Genomic DNA, 24,076 nt, shown 5'->3' with positions numbered 1-24,076 from the left:
TTGTGGAAAACAGCATGATTTGTTTGAGAACAAAAGCTTTGTAGTTAATCATGACTGACTACAGTAGCAACATGAGTGAGATTGCATCTGGAAGCTGTACGTGCCATCATACAATAGCAACATGTCACAAGAGTGAGATTGCATCTGGAAGCTGTACGTGCCATCATACAATAGCAACATGTCACAAGAGTGAGATTGGTTCTGGAAGCTGTAAGTGCCATAATACAGTCAGTTTACACACAACCACAGCGCCATGGAAGTTGTGTGAAACATGTCACGCACCAACCATGACTGGGCCCAGAAGCACTAACCTATGAAAATAAAAACAATTTCACTTTTTAGGCTAGGATTTGGGGAAACATGGTGAGGTTGGCGCACTCAGAATTGTCAGAATTGTCAGAAAGTGTGACAACACAAGGGCAGGTCTCTGACAGAACCTAAACACAAAGACTACATACAATAACAGCGTCCAGTTTTATCAATAACCAGGGCCCACTTGCACAAAGCGGTCTTAGCGCTAAGATGATCTTAACTCCCATACTTTAACATAGGCTTACAATAGTCTTAGCGCTAAGATCGTTTTGAGAAAGTGGGCCAAGGACAACTCAAGCTCCTGTATCTGCCACACCCTTGAATCAACACAACAAAAGAAACAATATGGTGTTTGTTGCCTTCCTGTCCCTTGGCATACTGACAAAAATATGTGAAAAACAAGACAATATATTGGCCTAGCCTAATAACAGCATTAAACACAAAGCATTGCCTTTAAATAAAAATAAAAATATGTATTGAACATAAGGTAAACATGCTCTATTGAAGTCATCAGGACACTATCTGTCTATCATACCACAGTACATGCCCTCCTCCTGTAGCTTGGCAGGAGAGCTAGGGACATCCTCTTAAACCGTTACCTAAACCTCAAGTTGTTTCGTATCACACAGCTGTATTGTATCATGATTTCAAAATTCTGCTAATTGTAATCATTGTAAAGGATGTTGATACGGTCGCTTCAGTATCAGGCAGCCTTCATATACACAGTACAGTTCTAAAATATACCGGTGGATTTAATGATAGCTTTCTGATATTCATATAAATCATTGTCAAGGATGTTGATACGATCCCTTCAGTATCAGGTAGCCTTCATATACACATTACAGTTCCAATATATACCAGTGGATTTAATGATTTGCTTATGTGTATTTTAGCAATTCACATAGAGGGTTGGTCAGTTGAACCAATATGTCATATTGGTGTATTGCTGAGAACAATATGTTACACTGGTAATGCCGTCCATCATTCTAAAGTCTCCAAATGATAGTGTTACATCACAAGGGAGGGGGAGGTGGTGATGTCAATTCATGATGCTAGGGTGGAGACTGACTCAAGGATATTTAACATGAGGGAATGGAGATAAATCTCATTGGTTCAACAAGGATACATAGCTCGTTGGTAATTCTCTGATCATTTCCTGCCAAAGAAGTTTAGCTTATTATCTTATCTACACAATTTACATAGTCAACTAAAATAATGTAAAATTTATTTGGAAAACGGGCAGATCTTAAGTCCTATGTCATATGGCCGATGATGAGAACCGGTCCTATGTCCTATGTCATATGGCCGATGATGAGAACCGGTCCTATGTCCTATGTCATATGGCTGATGATGAGAACCGGTCCTATGTCCTATGTCATATGGCCGATGATGAGAACCGGTCCGAGGTCCTATGAAGTATGGCTGATGATGAGAACTGGTCCTATGTCCTATGTCATATGGCCGATGATGAGAACCGGTCCGAGGTCCTATGATGTATGGCAGATGATGAGAACCGGTCCTATGTCCTATGTCATATGGCTGATGATGAGAACCGGTCCTATGTCCTATGTCATATGGCTGATGATGAGAACTGGTCCTATGTCCTATGTCATATGGCCGATGATGAGAACTGGTCCTATGTCCTATGTCCAATGATGAGAACTGGTCCTATGTCCTATGTCCTATGTCATATGGCTGATGATGAGAACCGGTCTGAGGTCCTATGATGTATGGCTGATGATGAGAACTGGTCCTATGTCCTATGTTGTATGGCTGATGCCGAGAACAGGTCTGAGGTCCTATGAGGTATGGCCGAAGATGAGAACTGGTCCTATGTCCTATGTCCTATGGCCGATGATGATAACTGGTCCTATGTCCTATGATGTATGGCCGATGAAAAGAACCTGTCTGAGGTCCTATTATGTATGGCCAATGCTGAGAACCGGTCCTATGTCCTATGATGTATTGCCAATGATGAGAACCTGTCTGAGGTCCTATGTCGTTTGGCTGATAACGAGAACCGGTCCGAGGTCCTATGATGTATGGCCGATGATGAGAACTGGTCCTATATCCTATGTCATATGGCTGATGATGAGAACCGGTCCTATGTCCTATGTCATATGGCCGATGATGAGAACTGGTCCTATGTCCTATGTCATATGGCCGATGATGAGAACTGGTCCTATGTCCTATGTCCAATGATGAGAACCAGTCCTATGTCCTATGTCTTATGGCTGATGATGAGAACCTGTCTGAGGTCCTATGTCGTTTGGCTGATGACGAGAACCGGTCCAAGGTCCTATGATGTATGGCCGATGATGAGAACCTGTCTGAGGTCCTATGTCGTTTGGCTGATGACGAGAACCGGTCCGAGGTCCTATGATGTATGGCCGATGATGAGAACCGGTCCGTGGTCTTATGTTTTATGGCCAATGATGAGAACCTGGCTGAGGTCCTATGTCGTATGGCTGATGATGAGAACCGGTCCGAGGTCCTATGATGTATGGCCGATGATGAGACCCGGTCCGTGGTCTTATGTTTTATGGCCAATGATGAGAACCTGGCTGAGGTCCTATGTCGTATGGCTGATGATGAGAACCGGTCCGAGGTCCTATGATGTATGGCCGATGATGAGAACCGGTCCGTGGTCTTATGTTTTATGGCCAATGATGAGAACCTGGCTGAGGTCCTATGTCGTATGGCTGATGATGAGAACCGGTCCGAGGTCCTATGATGTATGGCCGATGATGAGGAACTGTCCAACGAAGTTTGCAAAACCAAGAAGAATGAGCGCAGAGTGAAATATCGCTGATGGCCATGAGAGGGTGCTTCCTGTCTGACCCAAGTACAGTGCTCGCATGTGGACCAGGCAGGGCAACGCTATGGCGTACGAGAACCCACAAAAAGCTCCAACAAATCTGAATGAAAAGAAATATGACATGAAGAAACATCTGCCACAATAGTGAGTGGGTGATTAAACATTTGTCAAAAATAAGCTGTAAACATAATTTAGGCCCAGGCAACCGGTGAGTGAAACCATGATCAACAATCACTGCCATGACGCCAGGATGAAATGAAAGAGTCACAGAGTCTGAAAACCCATGGACACATGGTATGGTGCTGACAGACCAAGGGGCATAATCTGGGATTCGAACCCCTGATCGGCCATTACGGAAAGATGAAATGAAAGTCACAGAGCCTGAAAACTCATGGACACATGGTATGGTGCTGACAGACCAAGGGGCATAATCTGGGATTCGAACCCCTGATCGGCAGATCCTGTCTTGCATCACTGCAGTGCAACAGAAACCAGTGCCACAGTGCTGTAGCTGTCAACAGTTACAAAATCAAAGGCAGCAACTGAACAGAAGCTGATGTCACCATTGATATTCAAATATTTTCCACATAAATACTGACCCGTGAAGATTCCGGGGTAGAATAGGTCTTCAGCAACCCATGCTTGCCATAAAAGGCGACTATGCTTGTCGTAAAAGGCGACAAACGGGATCGAGTGGTCAGGCTCGCTGACTTGGTTGATGCATGTCATCGATCCCAATTGCGTGGATCGATGCTCATCATATCAATCAGTGGATTGTCTGGTCCAGACTCGATTATTTACAGACCGCTGTCATATAGCTGGAATATTGCTGAGTGCAGCGTTAAACAACAAACCAACCAACCAACCACATAAATACTTATAAATAACTAAAATGAACTGTACAAAATGTCATGTTATCATATATAAATAGTTACATAAATAGTTTTTTTCAATATGGCTGCCATGGCGGCCATATTTTAAATCCCATCCAAACCTTTTTAAGACATTGGGGTGTCATCATTGGTGGGAACAAGAATGGGAGGTTTCAACTTCATTGATTCTGAGGATGGCGACAGACATGCACGATGCACATTGACAAACAGGCCATGACATAAACTCACCCAATTGAAAAGAGTGCAAGTGTAAGAAGTTGTATGAATATGTACTGACCTACCACGAAAAAGTGCACAAGGGCTAAGATAGTAAGTGGGAAAAAAACCCAGACCACAAAGCAAAAACTGGCAAAACTCACCCAATGATTCTTCCAATATGTGGTTCAAAGACAGCAAATAGTATACATATAGACATCAGCACCAGGTTGAGCATCAGGACATGGCGCCAACTGTAACCATGGCAACATATCATCTCAGTACCTAGTCACAGCATCATCCTGCATGCAACAAACTTAATCACATTCATCCTGAAAGTCAAATCTCCAGTACAAGCATGGGTTACTGGATATTAGGGATTCATTTGGCCCCAGAATCCCTGAGGGGGGACACGCACGGGTTACTGGATATAAGGGATTCATTCGGTCCCAGAATCCCTGAGGGGACACGCACGGGTTACTGGATATTAGGGACTCATTCAGACCCAGAATCCCTCAGGGGGGACACGCACGGGTTACTGGATATTAGGGACTCATTCAGACCCAGAATCCCTCAGGGGGGACACGCACGGGTTACTGGATATTAGGGATTCATTCGGTCCCAGAATCCCTGAGGGGACACGCACGGGTTACTGGATATTAGGGACTCATTCAGACCCAGAATCCCTCAGGGGGGACACGCACGGGTTACTGGATATAAGGGATTCATTCGGTCCCAGAATCCCTGAGGGGACATGCACGGGTTACTGGATATTAGGGACTCATTCAGACCCAGAATCCCTGAGGGGGGACACGCATGGGTTACTGGATATTAGGGACTCATTCAGACCCAGAATCCCTCAGGGGGGACACGCACGGGTTACTGGATATAAGGGATTCATTCAGTCCCAGAATCCCTGAGGGGACACGCACGGGTTACTGGATATTAGGGACTCCTCGGATCCAGAATCCCTGAGGGGGGACACGCATGGGTTACTGGATATTAGGGACTCATTCAGACCCAGAAACCCTGAGGGGGGACACGCATGGGTTACTGGATATTAGGGACTCATTCGGATCCAGAATTCCTGAGGGGGGACACGCATGGTTTACTGGATATTAGGGACTCATTCAGACCCAGAATCCCTGAGGGGGGACACGCATGGGTTAGGTATTTGACAAAACACGCTTACGAGGTTTTGGTAGACAGAGCATGCCCTGGAGAGAGGGAAAAATCAAGGGGGCAAAGCCCCCACAGTTTTTCCCTACCCCCAGGGCATGCTCTGTCTACCAAAACCAGGGGAAAGTGTTTTTCCATGCTTATAAACCGAAAAAAGAAACTTAAAACAACATTTATCAACATTTTTATGTTTCAAACATACTTTCCTTGAACCTTAGGAAACGCGGGTAAAATATCTGTTGCTGGTGTACAGATCTTGAAAAGGACATTCTAAAAACCAGTGAGGCTTATCAAGACCTCTGTAGCCTCGTGGTACACTCACCGGGCTACAGATATGAAGGTTGCGAGTTCGATCCTCGGGAATATGAAGAAAACATTTGTCATTTGATTTTACATTTTATTACATGTTCCAATCTGAACGGAAGTTACATTAATAAAATACCCAGGACATTATATAAAATCCCTGGGATATTACAGCAAATATGACTTGAATATCCTATAAAATCCCTGGGATATTATATAAAATCCCATGGACATTACAACGGCAACATGTTAGAGTTAATAATGTCGGTTAAATGGCTATGTTTCACAGTAGCCAAGTCAACACCAGTGATAAAATATTTGAGAATTTAGCTTGCATTTATAAACCACTCACGATAGGACACATTTAGAAATCACAGTTATTGCTTAAATACCTTGTGAATAATCAAGTCTTGACCAGACAATCCAGTGATTGATATTGTGTCCTACAATGTCAGGGAACAATGAAATGCAATCACCCACGTGACCCAATCCACAAAGTCATATTGTAGGACAAGTTTAGAATATATATTCAAACCTGCATATGGGGGGGGAAAAACAACTTATTTATTAATAAGGGCCTTCATGTTTACAGTTGACTACATCCGCTGACTGTAGTGCTCGGGCTGATTCGTACTGCCGAATATCTCCATGGCAACACTCACCTCGGCCAGACTGACTTGAAGATCGCCTGCATGAACTGAATCCTGAATATAAACAGCAGCAGGGGAAACACAGTCAGCATCTGGAAGAACAGCCCAATGCGTGCCACGAACGCCATGACATCATTTGTGTTGATGTTGTTGAGGAGATTCTGAAATTCACACACCAAATCAGTGACGATTTTCAGGAAGAGATAAAAGGTCTATTGTAGAATTTCCTAGTCTCTTCACCATATACAATAATGGATTATTGTTCTAAATTATACAATGTAAATAAGGGTCAGCAGCCACACAAATTCATGTCACTGGGTTCCAGAAGTGTAAGAGTAAGCATTTACAGTGAACTCCCTTTTTTTGGAGGGGGGGGGCAGTACCTTATGGGAGAAAATACCCGCTTGGAGCATCCCCCTTGGAGGATCCCCCTTGGAGCATCCCCCTTGGAGTATCCCCCTTGAAGCATCCCCCTTGGAGCATCCCCCTTGGAGTATCCCCTTGGAGCATCCCCCTTGAAGCATCCCCCTTGGAGCATCCCCCTTGAAGCATCCCCCTTGGAGTATCCCCCTTGGAGCATCCCCCTTGGAGTATCCCCTTGGAGCATCCCCCTTGGAGCATCCCCCATGGAGCATCCCCCTTGTTTGTGAATGCATGGGCTGACTCAAACACTACAGAGTGTCTATCTGGTTTCCATGAATAGTGTTGGAGGAATATATCCATGGACTCATTACGGTACTCACATCCTCTATACAAGACTTGTCAAGCGGGAATGACGCATAAAATATGGCACCCATATAGATGTAGGTTGCAGCTACCAATATGTAGGCTATCGTCAAATCTCGAACCTGCAAATACAGTAACGTTGTTTTAACAAGACAACCGAATGGTTTGGTTCATGAAATAAACAAAACTTGTTGGTTCAGACACCCTCCCACATCAGGAAAACAAACAATGCATTGGTGCATTATATTTCTGCTATGATTTTGTAATGTCTGTCCTGGTTTTGTAATGTCTGTCCTGGTTGAACAGGTCACTCCATAACTTTAACATGACTTATGACAATGGTAGCTCTACGATCGCTTTGTGGAACAGGGCCCAGGCTTCACTAATTTGTCACAAGTCAAAATGTCTTCTTTGTTTTGCATCATCACTGTCTGAACGTCCTGCATCTTCTAGGGTGAGCCAAGACATCATGGCAAATAAACAACATGGTCACTCATTTTGAACACCCAATCCCCATTTGAGTTGCCTTTTATCACAAGCATCGGGTGCTGGGGACCTATTCTGGCCCTGAATCTCCACAAGACACAAACTCAGAGGTGAGGTGAGGTGCCATGGGGTTTTATGTCTCGTACAAGATTATTGCACTTATATAGCGACATGCGTGCATGCATGTGAGTGTGAGTGTGAGTGTGAGTGTGTGCTTGTACTAGTCTGGAGTGATGCCTATTTTATAGTGTTATAACCACTGAGATACCATGCCGCAGTTTAACATGAATACCCCACTCAGACACAGTACAGTGACTCCAACCCGACCCGCCCCTTAACGCTGTGAGCCAGACAGGGTAACAACTCACATTATTTTCTAAAATTCACATTATTTTCCTGTCTACTCACATTATTTTCTTATTTATGCACATTATTTGCTGGTCTACACACATTATTTTCTTGTCTACACACGTTATTTGCTGGTCTACACACATTATTTTCTTGTCTACACACATTATTTTCTTGTCTATACACATTATTTTCTTGTCTACACACATTATTTTCTTGTCTACACACATTATTTTCTTGTCTAAACACATTATTTTCTTGTCTACACACATTATTTTCTTGTCTACTCACATTATTTTCTTGTCTACTCACATTATTTTCTGGTCTACACACATTATTTTCTTGTCTACACACATTATTTTCTAGTCTATGCACATTATTTTCTTGTCTACTCACATTATTTTCTAGTCTATGCACATTATTTGCTTGTCTACTCACATTATTTTCTGGATGTTTCTGGTTTCTACATATTGCCAGGCAACAGTTTTGAACAAAATATGCCAGGGATGCTATACCAGTCAAGGCTGGGAATGTCAGCTTAAAATCTGAAACACAAAAGACACTAAAAACAGCCTGTAATTTGATTGGGTGAATGTCGTTTTATGCTGTAACAGGCATCCAGCTGTATATTAGAAGCCTGTAACCATGGTAATTAATCCAGCTGCATCACAGCAGCCTGTATCCATGGGAATTAATGCAGCTGCATCACAGCAGCCTGTATCCATGGTAATTCATGCAGCTGCATCACAGCAGCCTGTATCCATGGTAATTCATGCAGCTGCATCACAGCAGCCTGTATCCATGGTAATTCATGCAGCTGCATCACAGCAGCCTGTATCCATGGTAATTCATGCAGCTGCATCACAGCAGCCTGTATCCATGGTAATTCATGCAGCTGCATCACAGCAGCCTGTATCCATGGTAATTCATGCAGCTGCATCACAGCAGCCTGTAACCATGGTAATTCACGCAGCTGCATCACAGCAGCCTGTAACCATGGTAATTCACGCAGCTGTAACACTGCAGCCTGTAACCATAGTAATTAATCCAGCCCGGCAGCCTGTAAACCCAGGGCCTGTCTTGCAATGGTTGACTGTAGTTGACTGCATGAGCAACATACAGCCATGCAATTGGATAACCATGACACAATCAGCCAGGTAATGCATTGTAACTACCTGATGCTTGTTAGTTTTTTTACAATAAGGTTGGTTGGTTTGTTGTTTAACGCCACACTCAGCAATATTTCAGCTATATGACGGTGGTCTGTAAATAATCGAGTCTGGACCAGACGATCTAGTGATTAATGTCATGATCATCGATCCAAGCAATTGGGATCGATGACATGCGAGTCAGCGAGTCTGACCACCCGATCCTGTTAGTCGCCTTTTACGACAAGCATAGTCACCTTTCATGAGCTTTGATTGTATACAATTGGGATACAATGACATGCATCAACCAAGTCAGCGTCTTGACCACCTGATCCTGTGAATCTCCTCTTCCTACAAGCATGGGTTGCTGAAGACCAGTTCTTACCCAGATTTAATGGGACATAGAGCATGTCCATATTGTGATCAGTCTCACAAAGGCGATCTTTCTTATTTGTTTTATAAAATGACATTGTTTGGATACATTAAACTTGGTCCGACGTATTGTTGTGTCATCACTTACTTTCAACATAATCCCAGGAAAGAGCATCACCCGGGTTGAAATCAATGTTGAACTTCCAGTGTGATGCCTTCACAGCAACAAAACACACCAGGTAGGCCACGGATATGGTTCCTGGGAAATACAGTACAATCTTGCATTACCCATACAGACAGATATCATGAGGCAAGACATTTTATGGAGGTTTCACTTGGACAAAATCAATTCTTTTGTTCAAATGGTTTGATGGTCTATGAAGCAGCTCTGAAAATAATGTTGTCTTATCTGTGCTATCTGTGGCTTGTCACAGGTAACTATGTGTTCCCATCAATCAAAACAGAATTAGGCCGTGCCCACTAGTAGATTACTGTTTCCTGATTGGCTGATAATAGGGTGGGCGGGACTTGGGTTTCATCTTTGTACTGAACGATGTCATTATTTCATAATGTCTACAATTTTCTGTTAATGATTAAAAAAACAGTCAATGTAGTTATTCTTGTTGACGTATGTATTATTAAGAATTGACTTAAACATGTTTTTTGTGTGTTTATGGCGGTATAAACATAATAATGATGTTGAATTTACACACTGAGTTGCACACACTTACTAACACGTTAACTCTTCCATAAATGTAAAAACAGTAAATTCTTAAACAGCCTTGGTACTTAAAACCCATGGACACCTTAAAGATTACATTTCACAAAAAATATGAACAAACACCTTTTAAACTGTTGATGTAAATCCTTCCTCACAAAAGAGGAAATTGAATAATATTTGGTGGAGAATGCTCCCTTCAACTTACCCAGAGAATTAAACTTGGTAAAGAAAGTTGGAGACTTGAAGTTAAGAAGTGGTCCTAGGATGACGATGAGGAAGAAAGGCACTGTGTGCTGCTCGTGCCAGTACGTGGTGAACGTGTCGTGGGTAACCTCGTCCGACACACCTGTACCCACGGAGTTGTTCCCCTTGTCACTGCCAGAGCAGACGGCTGCAAAGGAAATAGAGGTGAGTGAGTGAGTGAGTGAGTGAGTGAGTGAGTGAGTGAGTGAGTGAGTGAGTGAGTGATATTCAATAATAATAAGTAACAGCCTGTTCAAATATTATATGCACCCGATGTTACTTTTTTGTAATCATGTGCTGTCCATGTGATTACAGTGTGCCTTGCCTGCATAACGATGCAAATACCAACTGCCAGAAATGGTTTTGAATGACTATTGGCTATGAGTGAGTGAGTGAGTGAGTGAGTGAGTGAGTGAGTGAGTGAGTGAGGTAAATTTAACATCACATTGGCAATATTTCAGCCATATCGTGCCAAGAGAAAGTAATACATTAAAGAGAGATATATTTAGACTGTATAAAACCTGTCGCCAAAGGACAGTGAGTGAGTGATAGAATGAGTGATAGAATGAGTGATAGAATGAGTGTGAGACTGTTATGACATGAGAGCTTGGAATGTGGAAGGAAAGCCCGAAGTCTCAGATGTTTACCACTATGTTGAAACCAAGAGCATGGGTATGACAAAACTTGAATTTGAACCCATGATAAGTTTCTGGCCTGCCTAAAGGATGTAATTTGTCTCATTGAATTCTGGTGCCTAAGACAGCTGGGTCATCCATGCCCACCAAGCACAGACACAGGGTATAATGATAGAGAAGTTTCTGCTCTTGTGACCCCACCACAGGTGTAGGCTTATCACATGTCCACACTTTTCTCTTGTGTGTAAACAAACACACTTATTCTGAAATATGAACAGACGGGCCTAATGCAGGCTTTTCTAGGCGCTTTACATATTGTTTAGCATAATTATATAGCTATACTATTAAGACTGTGACAGTGAGATGCATGACAATATAGCTTTATACTTCAAAGTGACCATATCCCTAGCACTCCATAGGGCTTTGCTAACCGCATGTGGAAGATGAATACACAAAGAGAATTTTTTTTTTTATCTTTTACAATATTTTCTCAATGAAAGATATACATTTCAGGACACATGTTTATAGAAATGTATAGACTTGTCCACATGGAAACAGATGAAAAACACAGTGAAAGATGGACAGAGGTACTAGGCTGGAGTGAGTGAGTGAGAGTTAGGTGTAACGCCGCTTTTAACAGTATTCCAGTTATATCACGGCGTGTCAGCTTAATGTGGGAGGAAAGCCCGAAGTGATGCAGGTCTCAGACATTTACCACTTCGGTGAAACCCACGAGCACGGGTATGGTGCTGACAAACCTAGAAACATAATCGGGGCGAATCGGGATTCGAACCCACAATCATAGGTTTCTGGCGTGCCCAAGGGACGCAACTCTGCACAGTGAATCGCGGCGCCTTAGACGACTGGGCCACCCGTGCCCCCTGGCCGCAAGGAACTCTGGGTAGGAGTGTGATTGTCGTCATATGGCCGGGGGCATGTTTATACCGTAAGCTACGCTTTGATAAACACTGGCTTCTAACCTAATCAAGATGGCAATTAGTGTTTTGTAACTCATCCATCAAGAAATCACAAAAGCTTTCTCTTCAGTTTGGCTGTAATAAAAACAATGACTGAAGCCAGTTATTCTGTGCAGGGCTTGGGCTGTGGAGCTCTTTTGTTTGGGTTTGAGAAGTGAATCGGGCATGATCTAAAGCTGTGACAACACACTTGGAAATGATGTCATGCATGACAGTCAGTGCACTGTACCTTCAATATAACAAACTGACAATCTAAATGAAGTCAACAAGATATTTAAAACATTACTAATAGCAGCCTCTGCAGTCTTGGCTCTGAACTTTTACTAATATGAAACAAAATATTTTTATGGTACAAAGCTTAATCCCATTGCTTCTCATAAAAAATGTTTCTTCCTTGACCTTGTGGTTTCCTTAACGATTCTTAAAGATTTTTTTGTTATTTGATTTATTCTACCTAGAGCCAGGAACAACTCTCAGTCACATCCATCCTGAATGGAGAAGTCGTTGACAGTTCAAAGACAATGGACGGACAGAAAACTCACAGTAAGCAAGGCTCATTTTAAGATCAAATGCAAAAGATGTTATCGGATATAGATATCAATAGACATTATTTATTATCATTGAATTCAAGATGGCCAACATTGACTATATGATAAATAAGTAAACATATTTTGTGTTTGATCAAAGTAGGATTCTTAAGAAATGACAATACAGACTAGACTCAAAACAATACTTTCACATGATCTATGTAGCCATGACAAATGCATTCCTGCTGAAATTGTTGCGAAAAGACAACAGACCCCACCCCCAGAACCATGCCCCAGAAATATATTTCCCCAACCTTGATTTTCTTTGGGATGTTTTTATTATGACCAATAACACCCTTCTTGTGAGTTTAATCACAAATTTGGCCTGTTATCAGAAATGTCCTGGTCCAGTGTAGTGTCTACTGGACTGTTATGGGATGGTGGTAAAACCCAAATCAAAAGTACACAAGGAAGTGAAGCAGGATGTTATGGTGAAAAGAGTTAATTATTTACAGAGCATCACATGACAATGTCACACAATTACAGAGGAAGACTTCCAGGGAGAATGCATTGTTTGTGATGTGATGTAAAAATACACCAAGCAACAAACCTGAGGCAACACGGGCATTAACCATGTTAACGAGAAACTAAACTAAGCCAAATGGCAATCTCAGCAGACTTGACTAAGTCTTTAAACAATGTTCAAAGAAAATTACATAAATTTGGATATGCATATTAGAATACTTTTCCTGACACAACTCATTGCATTATAATAGAAAGGTCAAAACATGCCTCTTCTACAACCAGGGTGGGGGGGTGGGGGCTATTACCCCAAGTCATCCTTCACTACCGTCTCATCAACACTTCCAGTGACGGACGGCCAGGTCAGAGTCTTGTGTCAGGATATTATTGTAAATTATTTCTTATCATGCGAATACACAGATGTTGGCAGCTGCAGTTTGTGGTATTGATAATCAACAGAGGATTAAATCTGGATTAGCATGATTAGGCCGTGCTGAGCGGGCACCCTCTTCACTAATTACTTACTCCATCCTCACTTCAACAACTACATTTATTGTCACAGAATGGAAATATCTGGTATAAGGCTTTTATCTTTTTTTTTAAAAATGGAAACTAAAACGAAACGTGCTGCAAACTTTACGATGATGTGGGCTGTGCCTAAGAACCAAGACTATTATTTTTTTTAGCCTAACACTGAGCAGTAGCTTGTGATGAATACTTGACCGCGATATCACTCAGTGAGTGAGTGAGTGAGGTTTTACGCCGCTTTAAGCAATATTCCAGCAATATCATGGCGGGGGACAGCAGAAATGGGCGCATTGAACCCATGTCGGGAATCGAACCCGGGTCTTCGGCGTGACGAGCGAACGCTTCAACCTCTAGGCTACCCGACTGCCCTGATATTGCTCAGATATCAGTTGACAGTGGACCCTTAATCGTGGATGCTAGGGCCATTAGTCAGAATGCGTCAGCTTTCCTCCATCACACCAGAGGAAGGAACAGCTGCCACCACCGCCACCACCACCACCACCCCCACCACTTCCTGGTAGACCTTGTCACTGGACTGTTTCATAGTCCTAGTGGAAGTTCATGCCTTAGATGTAACCCAGATAAAGTTTGACAGGACAATATCACCACTTTCATCAGTACTGTGGGATGATGATACTGCTGACTTGTCATATGTCCCGCTTGCACACTGAGTACTAGGTATTGGGTCCAAGTATACATTATGTCTGCCCATCTGTTATTAAGGCTGTGATACCAGAGACTGTAGGTCTTGGGTGCTAATGTCAAACAACCACAACAGCAAGGATTTGGTATCTAAATAGCAAGCACACATCTATCCCAGTGTGCAATGAGAGTGAGTGAGTTTGGTTTTACACCACTTGTAGCAATATTCCAGCAATATCACAGCAAGGGACACCAGAAATGGGCTTCACTCATTGTACCCATGTGGGGAATCGAACTCGGGTCTTCGGCATGGCAAACAAATGCTTTAACCACTAGCTATCGCCCCTGTGCAATGAGAAGGCAAAAGAGAGATCAAGGACGGGTGACTTCCGATTGGTAACCAAAGGCAAGATCTTGACCCTAAGACAGAAGAGGCAGGTTTTGGGTTCTGTGTCATATTATCATAGTGAAGAAAGAAATTGCAATGTGTTGTGTCAGGATAAATATAATTAATAACTATCAAACCCCATTCAAGGTCATTTTTACCTGTCAAATGCAGCACATTTGTTTTACATCAAAAACATTTTACTTCAGAATTCAGGCTCAAATCATTCCAGTTGCCATGGTTGCATTCACAGTTCCGAGGCAGTAATAGTACACTTAATGATTCATTAATATCTTACTTACTATCTGGGAAGTCAGTGGAGTTTTGCAGTGGCACTGTGGAATTATCAGCATGATCAAATTTATCTGAAAATATCAAGAGCTTCTGTTCAAGTACACTGAAATGATGTCACTGAAAGGTTGCCCTGAAGAAACAGAAATGACACTTTAATGTTCCAAAAGCCAATCACTTAGGTCTTGTAGCTTAGCACTTTCATACACAATGTTTTTCATGATGACCGTATAAGTTTGCATTTAGGGGAATAAGAAAACTATTGTGATTTACAGGTGATAATTTTTCATACTTTCCATACTTTTAAGGTCAGTAGATCCAAAAGGCTTAATAAAATAAAAGAATTGGTTCTCAGGCAAAAGCATTTGAAAATATAGCGCAGAGGAGTTTATGAGGTTATTTTCAGGGGGTGGTTGTTCAAGCTAGTAATAATAAGTATGTAACCCAACTTTGTTTACAATAATTTCAGCGAAATCATATTGTTCTTAAAAATTGCAGTTTTGCACTACTGAGTTTGTGTGTTCGAGACGCGGAAAAGTAAAGGTTTTTTTGTAATGGGGGTGGGGTGGAGGAGATGATGGCAGTATTTCCGGAGAACCAAGACTATTATTTTCTTAAGCCTAAACCATGTAACATCTAAAGTCTATATGATTTTTTTTGTTTTGAGAACAAATGTCAAATGCTTCGTATTTGACATAATTGAGTGGAGAGATTCCACGGTACTCACAGTATATGAAGGTGACAACATTATAGAGGAAGTTGGACATGAGAATCCAGTAGACAATAGCGCCACCTAGCAGTGTCAACAAGGAGCAGATAACTGCTCCTATTTCTGCCCACCGGCCAAGGTAGTAACCACAAACATCAGAAAACTCAAACGTTTGACTAGAGCCAGCTGGAAATAAAAAAATAAACAGCAAGATGACATCCATATATTTTCTAGGTTCAAGACAACTTTGAATAGTATTTCATTAACACTAATAACAGGTGGGAGGTAATCCCAAAGGGGTGTGTTTGTTTTTTTTGGTTTTTTTTTAATGCCGCACTCAGCAATATTCCAGCTATAAGACGGCGGTCTGTAAATGATCAAATCTGGACCAGACAATCCAGTAAATGACATCATGAGCATCAATCCACACAAATGGGATACAATGACATGCATCAACCAAGCCAGCGATTCTGACCACCTGAACCGTTTAGTCGCCTCTTCCGACAAGCATCATCGCTTTTCACATCAAGAATGGGTTGCTGAAGATCTATTCTACCCGAGATCTTCACGGGTGGCAAAGGGGTGTGAGTTGTAGATGTTTATCCTTTCATAACAATGAGCATGATGCTGAAAAATCAAAATCATGTTCTCATATTCAGGGCATAACTTGGATTTCAACCTTGATCAGCGAATCCTGACATGGCCAAGGGATGCAAATCTGCACAAGAGTTGCCTTATACAACAGGGTCACTATGCCCTTACGGCAAGCATGGGATGTGAAGACCTATTCTACCACAGATCTTCAAGAATCTAATTATATAGAAGATATTTTAATGTACATATACAGTGCCATCAATGAACACAATACCATATACATGTGAAGAGAATCAACTCACCGACTCCCTCCACAGACTTGAGTATTCTGTAGCTGGTGTATAACATGAGAGCCGCCATGGCTGCCAACAGTGAACACAATACCATATACATGTGAAGAGAATCAACTCACCGACTCCCTCCACAGACTTGAGTATTCTGTAGCTGGTGTATAACATGAGAGCCGCCATGGCTGCCAACAATGAACACAATACCATATACATGTGAAGAGAATCAACTCACCGACTCCCTCCACAGACTTGAGTATTCTGTAGCTGGTGTATAACATGAGAGCCGCCATGGCTGCCAACAGTGAACACAATACCATACACATGTGAAGAGAATCAACTCACCGACTCCCTCCACAGACTTGAGTATTCTGTAGCTGGTGTATAACATGAGAGCCGCCATGGCTGCCAACAGTGAACACAATACCATATACATGTGAAGAGAATCAACTCACCGATTCCCTCCACAGACTTGAGTATTCTGTAGCTGGTGTATAACATGAGAGCCGCCATGGCTGCCAACAGTGAACACAATACCATATACATGTGAAGAGAATCAACTCACCGATTCCCTCCACAGACTTGAGTATTCTGTAGCTGGTGTATAACATGAGAGCCGCCATGGCTGCCAACAGTGAACACAATACCATATACATGTGAAGAGAATCAACTCACCGACTCCCTCCACAGACTTGAGTATTCTGTAGCTGGTGTATAACATGAGAGCCGCCATGGCTGCCAACAGTGAACACAATACCATATACATGTGAAGAGAATCAACTCACCGACTCCCTCCACAGACTTGAGTATTCTGTAGCTGGTGTATAACATGAGAGCCGCCATGGCTGCCAACAGTGAACACAATACCATACACATGTGAAGAGAATCAACTCACCGATTCCCTCAACAGACTTGAGTATTCTGTAGCTGGTGTATAACATGAGAGCCGCCATGGCTGCCAACAGTGAACACAATACCATATACATGTGAAGAGAATCAACTCACCGATTCCCTCCACAGACTTGAGTATTCTGTAGCTGGTGTATAACATGAGAGCTGCCATGGCTGCCAACAGTGAACACAATACCATATACATGTGAAGAGAATCAACTCACCGATTCCCTCCACAGACTTGAGTATTCTGTAGCTGGTGTATAACATGAGAGCCGCCATGGCTGCCAACAGTGAACACAATACCATATACATGTGAAGAGAATCAACTCACCGACTCCCTCCACAGACTTGAGTATTCTGTAGCTGGTGTATAACATGAGAGCCGCCATGGCTGCCAACAGTGAACACAATACCATATACATGTGAAGAGAATCAACTCACCGATTCCCTCCACAGACTTGAGTATTCTGTAGCTGGTGTATAACATGAGAGCTGCCATGGCTGCCAACAGCACAATCCCAGAGACAAACCCAGCCTGCAGTGAAACAAATAGATTGTAACTCAGCTCTGGGCAGATAATGCCATCTCCAATTTCTCCAATTTACCATCACAATTCTTTTGTCACTTTCAACACTCATCAATAGGAAAGTGCCCTTCACGGGCAGATTGGGGAAAATCACCATTTTGTTCAAAGTTTGGATTTTTTTTAAAGTTCTTATTTTCCCAAATTCAGAGGTATTTTAACATTGAATTTTAACACAGGGTTGGTTTCATACAAAAGTGACACGGCACTGACACATATTCTGTGTATTATTCGGTTTTGATAAGAAAATTACACAACAAACTAGTTTTCTACCATGACTTTCAAAAATACTCAACTGTGATTTGTCCATCAAAGGTTTCAAATCACCAATAATACTATAATATCCTTGTGTAGTACCTGCTTGATGGCCCAGGGCATTGCTAGTATTGAAGTCCCCATCATTGTGTTCCACAAGGAGAAGCTGTAACAGTGTCTCAGTGTTAAACATTCAGTGAGTGAGTGAGTGAGTTAAATTTAACATGACATCAGCAATATTTCAGCCATACCGTGCCGAGAGAAAGTTATACATTAATAATATATATTTAGACTGTATAAAAACCTGTCACCAAAGGACAGTACAACAGTATTATCACAGGACAGTATTATCACAGATAATGCTTAAAACTAGTTTGAGAACATTTAAAAGATATAATATTCATTTTGGCATTATGTAGCCACAAGCTCCTCACAGTGATAGCCCGTTCGCGGAGCTCTCTATACTATCGCTGCCACCAGTCAAAACTCCCCACAGTGACAGATGACCACAACCATGCTTGGAGTTGAACTCGCAGCCGATTGACCGTTATGTTTACAAACAAGTGATGACTGTCGTGACACTGTATACACTTATCGCTGCTAAATTACTTTCTTTGTTTGTCAATTTGAATTTCTATTTCATTAAAACTATCATGTAATTGATATAGTAAGAATGTAAGGGAGAAGTTGGTTGATTTTCCGTTAGTCTGCAATCTCAATCCAATCTGATTATACAAACAACAAAGAAAATTCATCTGGAAAACATGGTCAGTCGTAAACCTTTTCAAAATGAACTATGATGGCATTCCCAAACACGTAAACAAAAGTATGAACATGACTACATTTGGTGTTTGAGGGCAAATTTCAAGATTCTTGTAATGGCTGCGCCCACACTGGTGGCAGCAATGTTACCGAGGGTGTAACGAAGGTGTCATGCGTTGGGAAGGAGCTTGTATGTAGCCATAGTCGATACAATGGAGTCTTAATACTTTGTTAATGATAAATACATATCACGATACATTATTTTATTTTAAGTGTGTGAAGATGATCTAAGTTTCAACCAGAGGAAAGCAAAATGACACTTAGTGATGCAAGGAAATCACTGGACAAGGCTCAGGCTAGATTATACTTTATACGCTTTATTAGTTATTCATCAATATCATCAATATCAGCCTGATCATTTTGATAACAGATATAATTGTTTCCTGTTATTTAGTCTATCAAGGATGTTATCAACTGATCTGTGAAACCAGTAAACAAATAGTCCCACGGCACTGAAGCTCCTTAATTTCAGAAAAGTTTGCAGCATACAATATGAATTTTGAGAGAACACAAGAGTATGGTCATGAGAAAGTCAACATTTAAAATGTTGCATAAAATCAGATCAAGGATGTTGAGTCACACAATTAACTAAAATAATACTGAAATTCCATACACTTTCCATACACTTTCCATACACAAACATTTCAACACAATGGCCTGAGATAGATTTGTTTCAAAATGCCTGCTGTGGTCTAAAAATCATGTTCAAATCAATCAAATTATTAATATTGATGCATCAGATAACTCAAGATAAAAATAACACAAAATCATATTTCTATTATTTCTTATAAATGAGGTCAATGTTTTTTTTAAAATTCCCTCATTTTTGGCCACTCACATGGTGATGATGCTGCTCTGTTTCCCCTTGGTTGGGATTAGGATCTTGATCCAGTAGTTTTCCGGAACAACATGTTCGGGCATTTGCTGGAAAACACAGCATAACCTGTTTGTTTGATGTGAGTGAGTGAGTGAGTATGGTTTTACGCCGCTTTTAACAATATTCCAGCAATATCATGGCGTGGGACACCAGATATGGGCTTCACACATTGTACCCATGTCGGGAATCGAACTCGGGTCTTCGGCATGACGAGCAAACGCTTTAACCACTAGGCTACCCGACCGGCCCTTGTATGATGTATGAAACCCTATCAAAACACAAGAGAAGATAAACACAATGCTTGCACACAACCAGATATGTTGGCGGGGGATATGAGTATTTCATGCTTGTTCCTGATAAAATAATAGTTTCAAATACAATTTATCCGATCACAGCATCAAAATTCGTTGAAGATATATTATTGGGTATTTTTGAAACCAAATCACTGGCAGATTGGTAGAAATTGTGCGTACAGCTGATTGCTATTTCTGGCTTAGTTTACAAGAAAATACACAGGGTAATTTTATTTCCGCATATAGAACATTGCCAGGCAGAACAGCAAATACAATGGAAATGGTAAACCATTATATCTGGTAGCATTTATCTCAAATTTCACATTATTATTGATTAAGATTGTTATCCTCTGTTCGTTTACCTGAAGACATTCACTGATTCAGTGGTACGTTCTCTGAATACACACCATCAACTGCTTGATTAACACGGATATCTTACCAGCACACTTTCACTGTGTGGAGCTAATCTGTTATAGTATTTGTAGCGACTGAGTAGCGCCTGGGTCTCATCACCATCATCGGTAGTGCTCCCAATGCTGTACTGACGGATTGGTTGTCTGGAAGCAAAACATCACAGCGTTGAACCATCAAGCTACTTTCAGTGTCTCCTTCATGTTTTCGGATGACATCATCAAAAGTTCAAAAATTCTCCACACTCCTTCACCTCCCCAGGGAAGATCAATCGTGAGTTGTAACCTCATGGGTCTTCACCTCCCCAGGGAAGATCAATCATGAGTTGTAACCTCGTGGGTCTTCACCTCCCCTGGGAAGATCAATCATGAGTTGTAACCTCATGGGTCTTCACCTCCCTAGGGAAGATCAATCATGAGTTGTAACCTTGTGGGTCTTCACCTCCCCAGGGAAGATCAATCGTGAGTTGTAACCTCATGGGTCTTCACCTCCCCAGGGAAGATCAATCATGAGTTGTAACCTCATGGGTCTTCACCTCCCCAGGGAAGATCAATCATGAGTTGTAACCTCATGGGTCTTCACCTCCCCAGGGAAGATCAATCGTGAGTTGTAACCTCATGGGTCTTCACCTCCCCAGGGAAGATCAATCGTGAGTTGTAAGCCTGGCTCTACATGACACATGCATGACAGTCTACATGACACATGCATGACACTCTATATGATACATGCATGACACATGCATGAAACTCTACATGACACGTGCATGATGCTCTACATGACACATGCATGACACTTAACATGCCATATGCCTGGCTCTACATGATACATGCATGACACTCTACATGACACATGCATGACACTTAACATGCCATATGCCTGGCTCTACATGATACATGCATGACACTCTACATGACACATGCATGACACTTAACATGCCATATGCCTGGCTCTACATGATACATGCATGACACTCTACATGACACTTAACATGCCACATGCCTGGCTCTATATGACACATGCATGACACTCTACATGACACTTTACATGCCATGTGCCTGGCTCTACATGACACATGCATGACACTCTACATGACACATGCATGACACTTAACATGCCACATGCCTGGCTCTACATGATACATGCATGACACTCTACATGACACGTGCATGACACTTAACATGCCACATGCCTGGCTCTACATGACACATGCATGACACTCTACATGACACTTTACATGCCATGTGCCTGGCTCTACATGACACATGCATGACACTCTACATGACACATGCATGAAACTTTACATGCCATATGCCTGGCTCTACGTGACACATGCATGACACTCTACATGACACATGCATGACACTTAACATGCCATGTGCCTGGCTCTACATGACACATGCATGACACTCTACATGACACATGCATGATGCTAAACATGCCATATGCCTGGCTCTACATGACACATGCATGACGCTAAACATGCCATATGCCTGGCTCTACATGACACATGCATGACACTCTATATGACACATGCATGACACTTAACATGCCATATGCCTGGCTCTACATGACACATGCATGACACTTAACATGCCATATGCGTGCATGGTGTTGACAAACCTAGACACATAATCAGGGTGAACCATGATTCAAACCCACAGTCATTGCTTTCTGGCATGCCAAACATGACATATGTAAGATGCTCTACATGACAGTTAGTAATCTACTTTCAATATAGCCTGCAACCTCGGGGTATCGCGGTACTTGTCATGTACACTAAACGGAACAAAATGCACTCACTAACCTTTATGGTTATTCATGTTCTCTGTATCAGATATCATTCATGTTATCAAACAATGCATATTTTACTGATAAAAGTTCTTTATTTACATTAGTAGCTCCGAGTAAAAGCCGGGCCTCGGGCTCTGTTTGACAAGGGAGAGAACTCCATCGTATCGCGGTACAGAGAAAAGTTGTGTATGGAGGTCCGAATTGGACAAAAAGAGGACATAATTCTACCAACCACTTGGTATGATCATGCCAGACATCAGTGATTTGTCCAGACAAGTGCAAAGACAGCACAAGTAAAATTCTAAATGTGTTATCAGCAATAGGTATTCAATGCATATTTACCGAAAAGTAAGAGAAAAATATTTTTATAAGTCAACATCAAAATATCAGAAATGATATTTTAAGATTGTTTAAAAATAATTGGATGACAATAATTTGTCACAAAATGGAAAAATGTTAAATGTCAACAATAAATATACAAAAAGCACTCCTAGTATGCCTAAAGTATGTATTTATCTTTTGGTTACTAGTGAAGAACGTATTACTAAGTTTGGCATTATGGCCCTTATGATCTCCCAATAGATTCTGGGCACAGAGCGGGAAAAAATGTGCGGACTACGTAACTTCCGTTACCTTATTAGTCGCCATGAATATGTAGATGATCTAGTTCAGGTCGATAGAGAAAGTTTACTTGGGGAACTGCGGGTTATATCGTTGGCTGTTGATAGATGGGGGTAAGGCAATATTACAACAGGTGCCAGAAATATCTATCAACGGATTAATAACTCCTTACATACAGCAGACGTAACATTCCGAGGAAATTGAAATTGTTTACGAAGTGAGCACTTCCAGGCTACTGATTTGCATTAATAGACAGCCGCTAAGAGGCGTATCCCGCGTGAACTATCGGAAATCACAAATGCCGCGATACGATGAATGCCGCGGTACCATGGGGTCCGAGTATAAGTGGCATAGAATCTATATGTGCAAAATGTTATGAATGCAACACAATACCGTCTTGCTGTAGCTACTTCTCCATCCCTGCGACTTCCTCTCCCCATTTTGGTTCTGAAATTACAAAATTCTCAACGGTAATCCGATTATTGATACCGTCGATAAAATATTTAATCATATGATATGTGTGATTTTCCTAAATCCACATGCACTACCATCGCGGGAACTGAATTTTGAGGAACAATCACAGTAAAACGGTTACAACTCTAGGTCTAAATTGAAAGAAGGAAGAAGGAAAATAACAGGGATCTCATTGATTTATTGTTTAATCTGTAACAATATGGGGAAAGCCCGAACTGTCAAAATAAATGTCACAGGCGAAAATGAAATTATCACTGAAACTGAAAATTGTGTATATGGCGGATACCTTCCGCGTGAATTCCCATTTTCGGCGCCATTTATTGGGACTATGTCTGAGTTAATTGACCCATAGCCGCCTCCAACTGTGTCATCCATGATGAGATGATAGGTCCACAGTCAGGAAACTAGACAATATACATTTCAAGCAGCTGACCGAGTAATAACAGGAAGTGACACTCGAAGCAGGAGCGCACTTGCGTCTGGGTCAAATATAAATAGTAAATATATACTGAGTGTAAGCAATAAATCATGAAGCTTATGGAAATTAAATCATAATGCGTTATA

The 24,076-nt window shown here is 41.7% G+C and overlaps 1 protein-coding gene across 1 annotated transcript; it reads right to left on the bottom strand.

The window, feature by feature from the left end:
- LOC139478442 (neutral amino acid transporter 9-like) lies at positions 1–23,916 on the bottom strand. The gene is made up of 15 exons (XM_071260903.1): positions 23,799–23,916; positions 23,432–23,485; positions 20,655–20,772; positions 19,884–19,969; positions 18,326–18,389; positions 17,827–17,920; positions 15,629–15,796; positions 14,913–14,975; positions 10,357–10,542; positions 9,579–9,689; positions 8,349–8,455; positions 7,094–7,198; positions 6,363–6,511; positions 4,383–4,472; positions 1–3,230 (listed from the first exon to the last, which is right to left on the bottom strand). Exons 1-15 carry the CDS (start codon positions 23,885–23,887, stop codon positions 3,041–3,043), a joined length of 1,674 nt encoding a protein of 557 aa, XP_071117004.1. The 5' UTR covers positions 23,888–23,916; the 3' UTR covers positions 1–3,040.
- Between the last annotated feature and the right edge of the window lie 160 nt (positions 23,917–24,076).

This window comes from Haliotis cracherodii, unplaced genomic scaffold (genome assembly GCF_022045235.1).
Source record: "Haliotis cracherodii isolate W230 unplaced genomic scaffold, xgHalCrac1.p SCAF_4, whole genome shotgun sequence".
Taxonomy (NCBI): domain Eukaryota; kingdom Metazoa; phylum Mollusca; class Gastropoda; order Lepetellida; family Haliotidae; genus Haliotis; species Haliotis cracherodii.
Note: the sequence above shows the minus strand (reverse complement) of the source record. Positions and strands in the feature narration are given on the sequence as shown.

What these genes read in the sequence shown, in the direction of transcription:
- LOC139478442 (XM_071260903.1), bottom strand. Translation starts at nt 23,887, where the DNA reads ATGGATGACACAGTTGGAGGCGGCTATGGGTCAATTAACTCAGACATA. An exon ending in TGTTGTCACCTTCATATACT is followed by an intron (nt 14,976 to 15,628) that starts GTGAGTACCGTG and finishes TGATATTTTCAG; the next exon opens with ATAAATTTGATCATGCTGAT. An exon ending in ACAAGTCTTGTATAGAGGAT is followed by an intron (nt 6,512 to 7,093) that starts GTGAGTACCGTA and finishes TGTGAATTTCAG; the next exon opens with AATCTCCTCAACAACATCAA.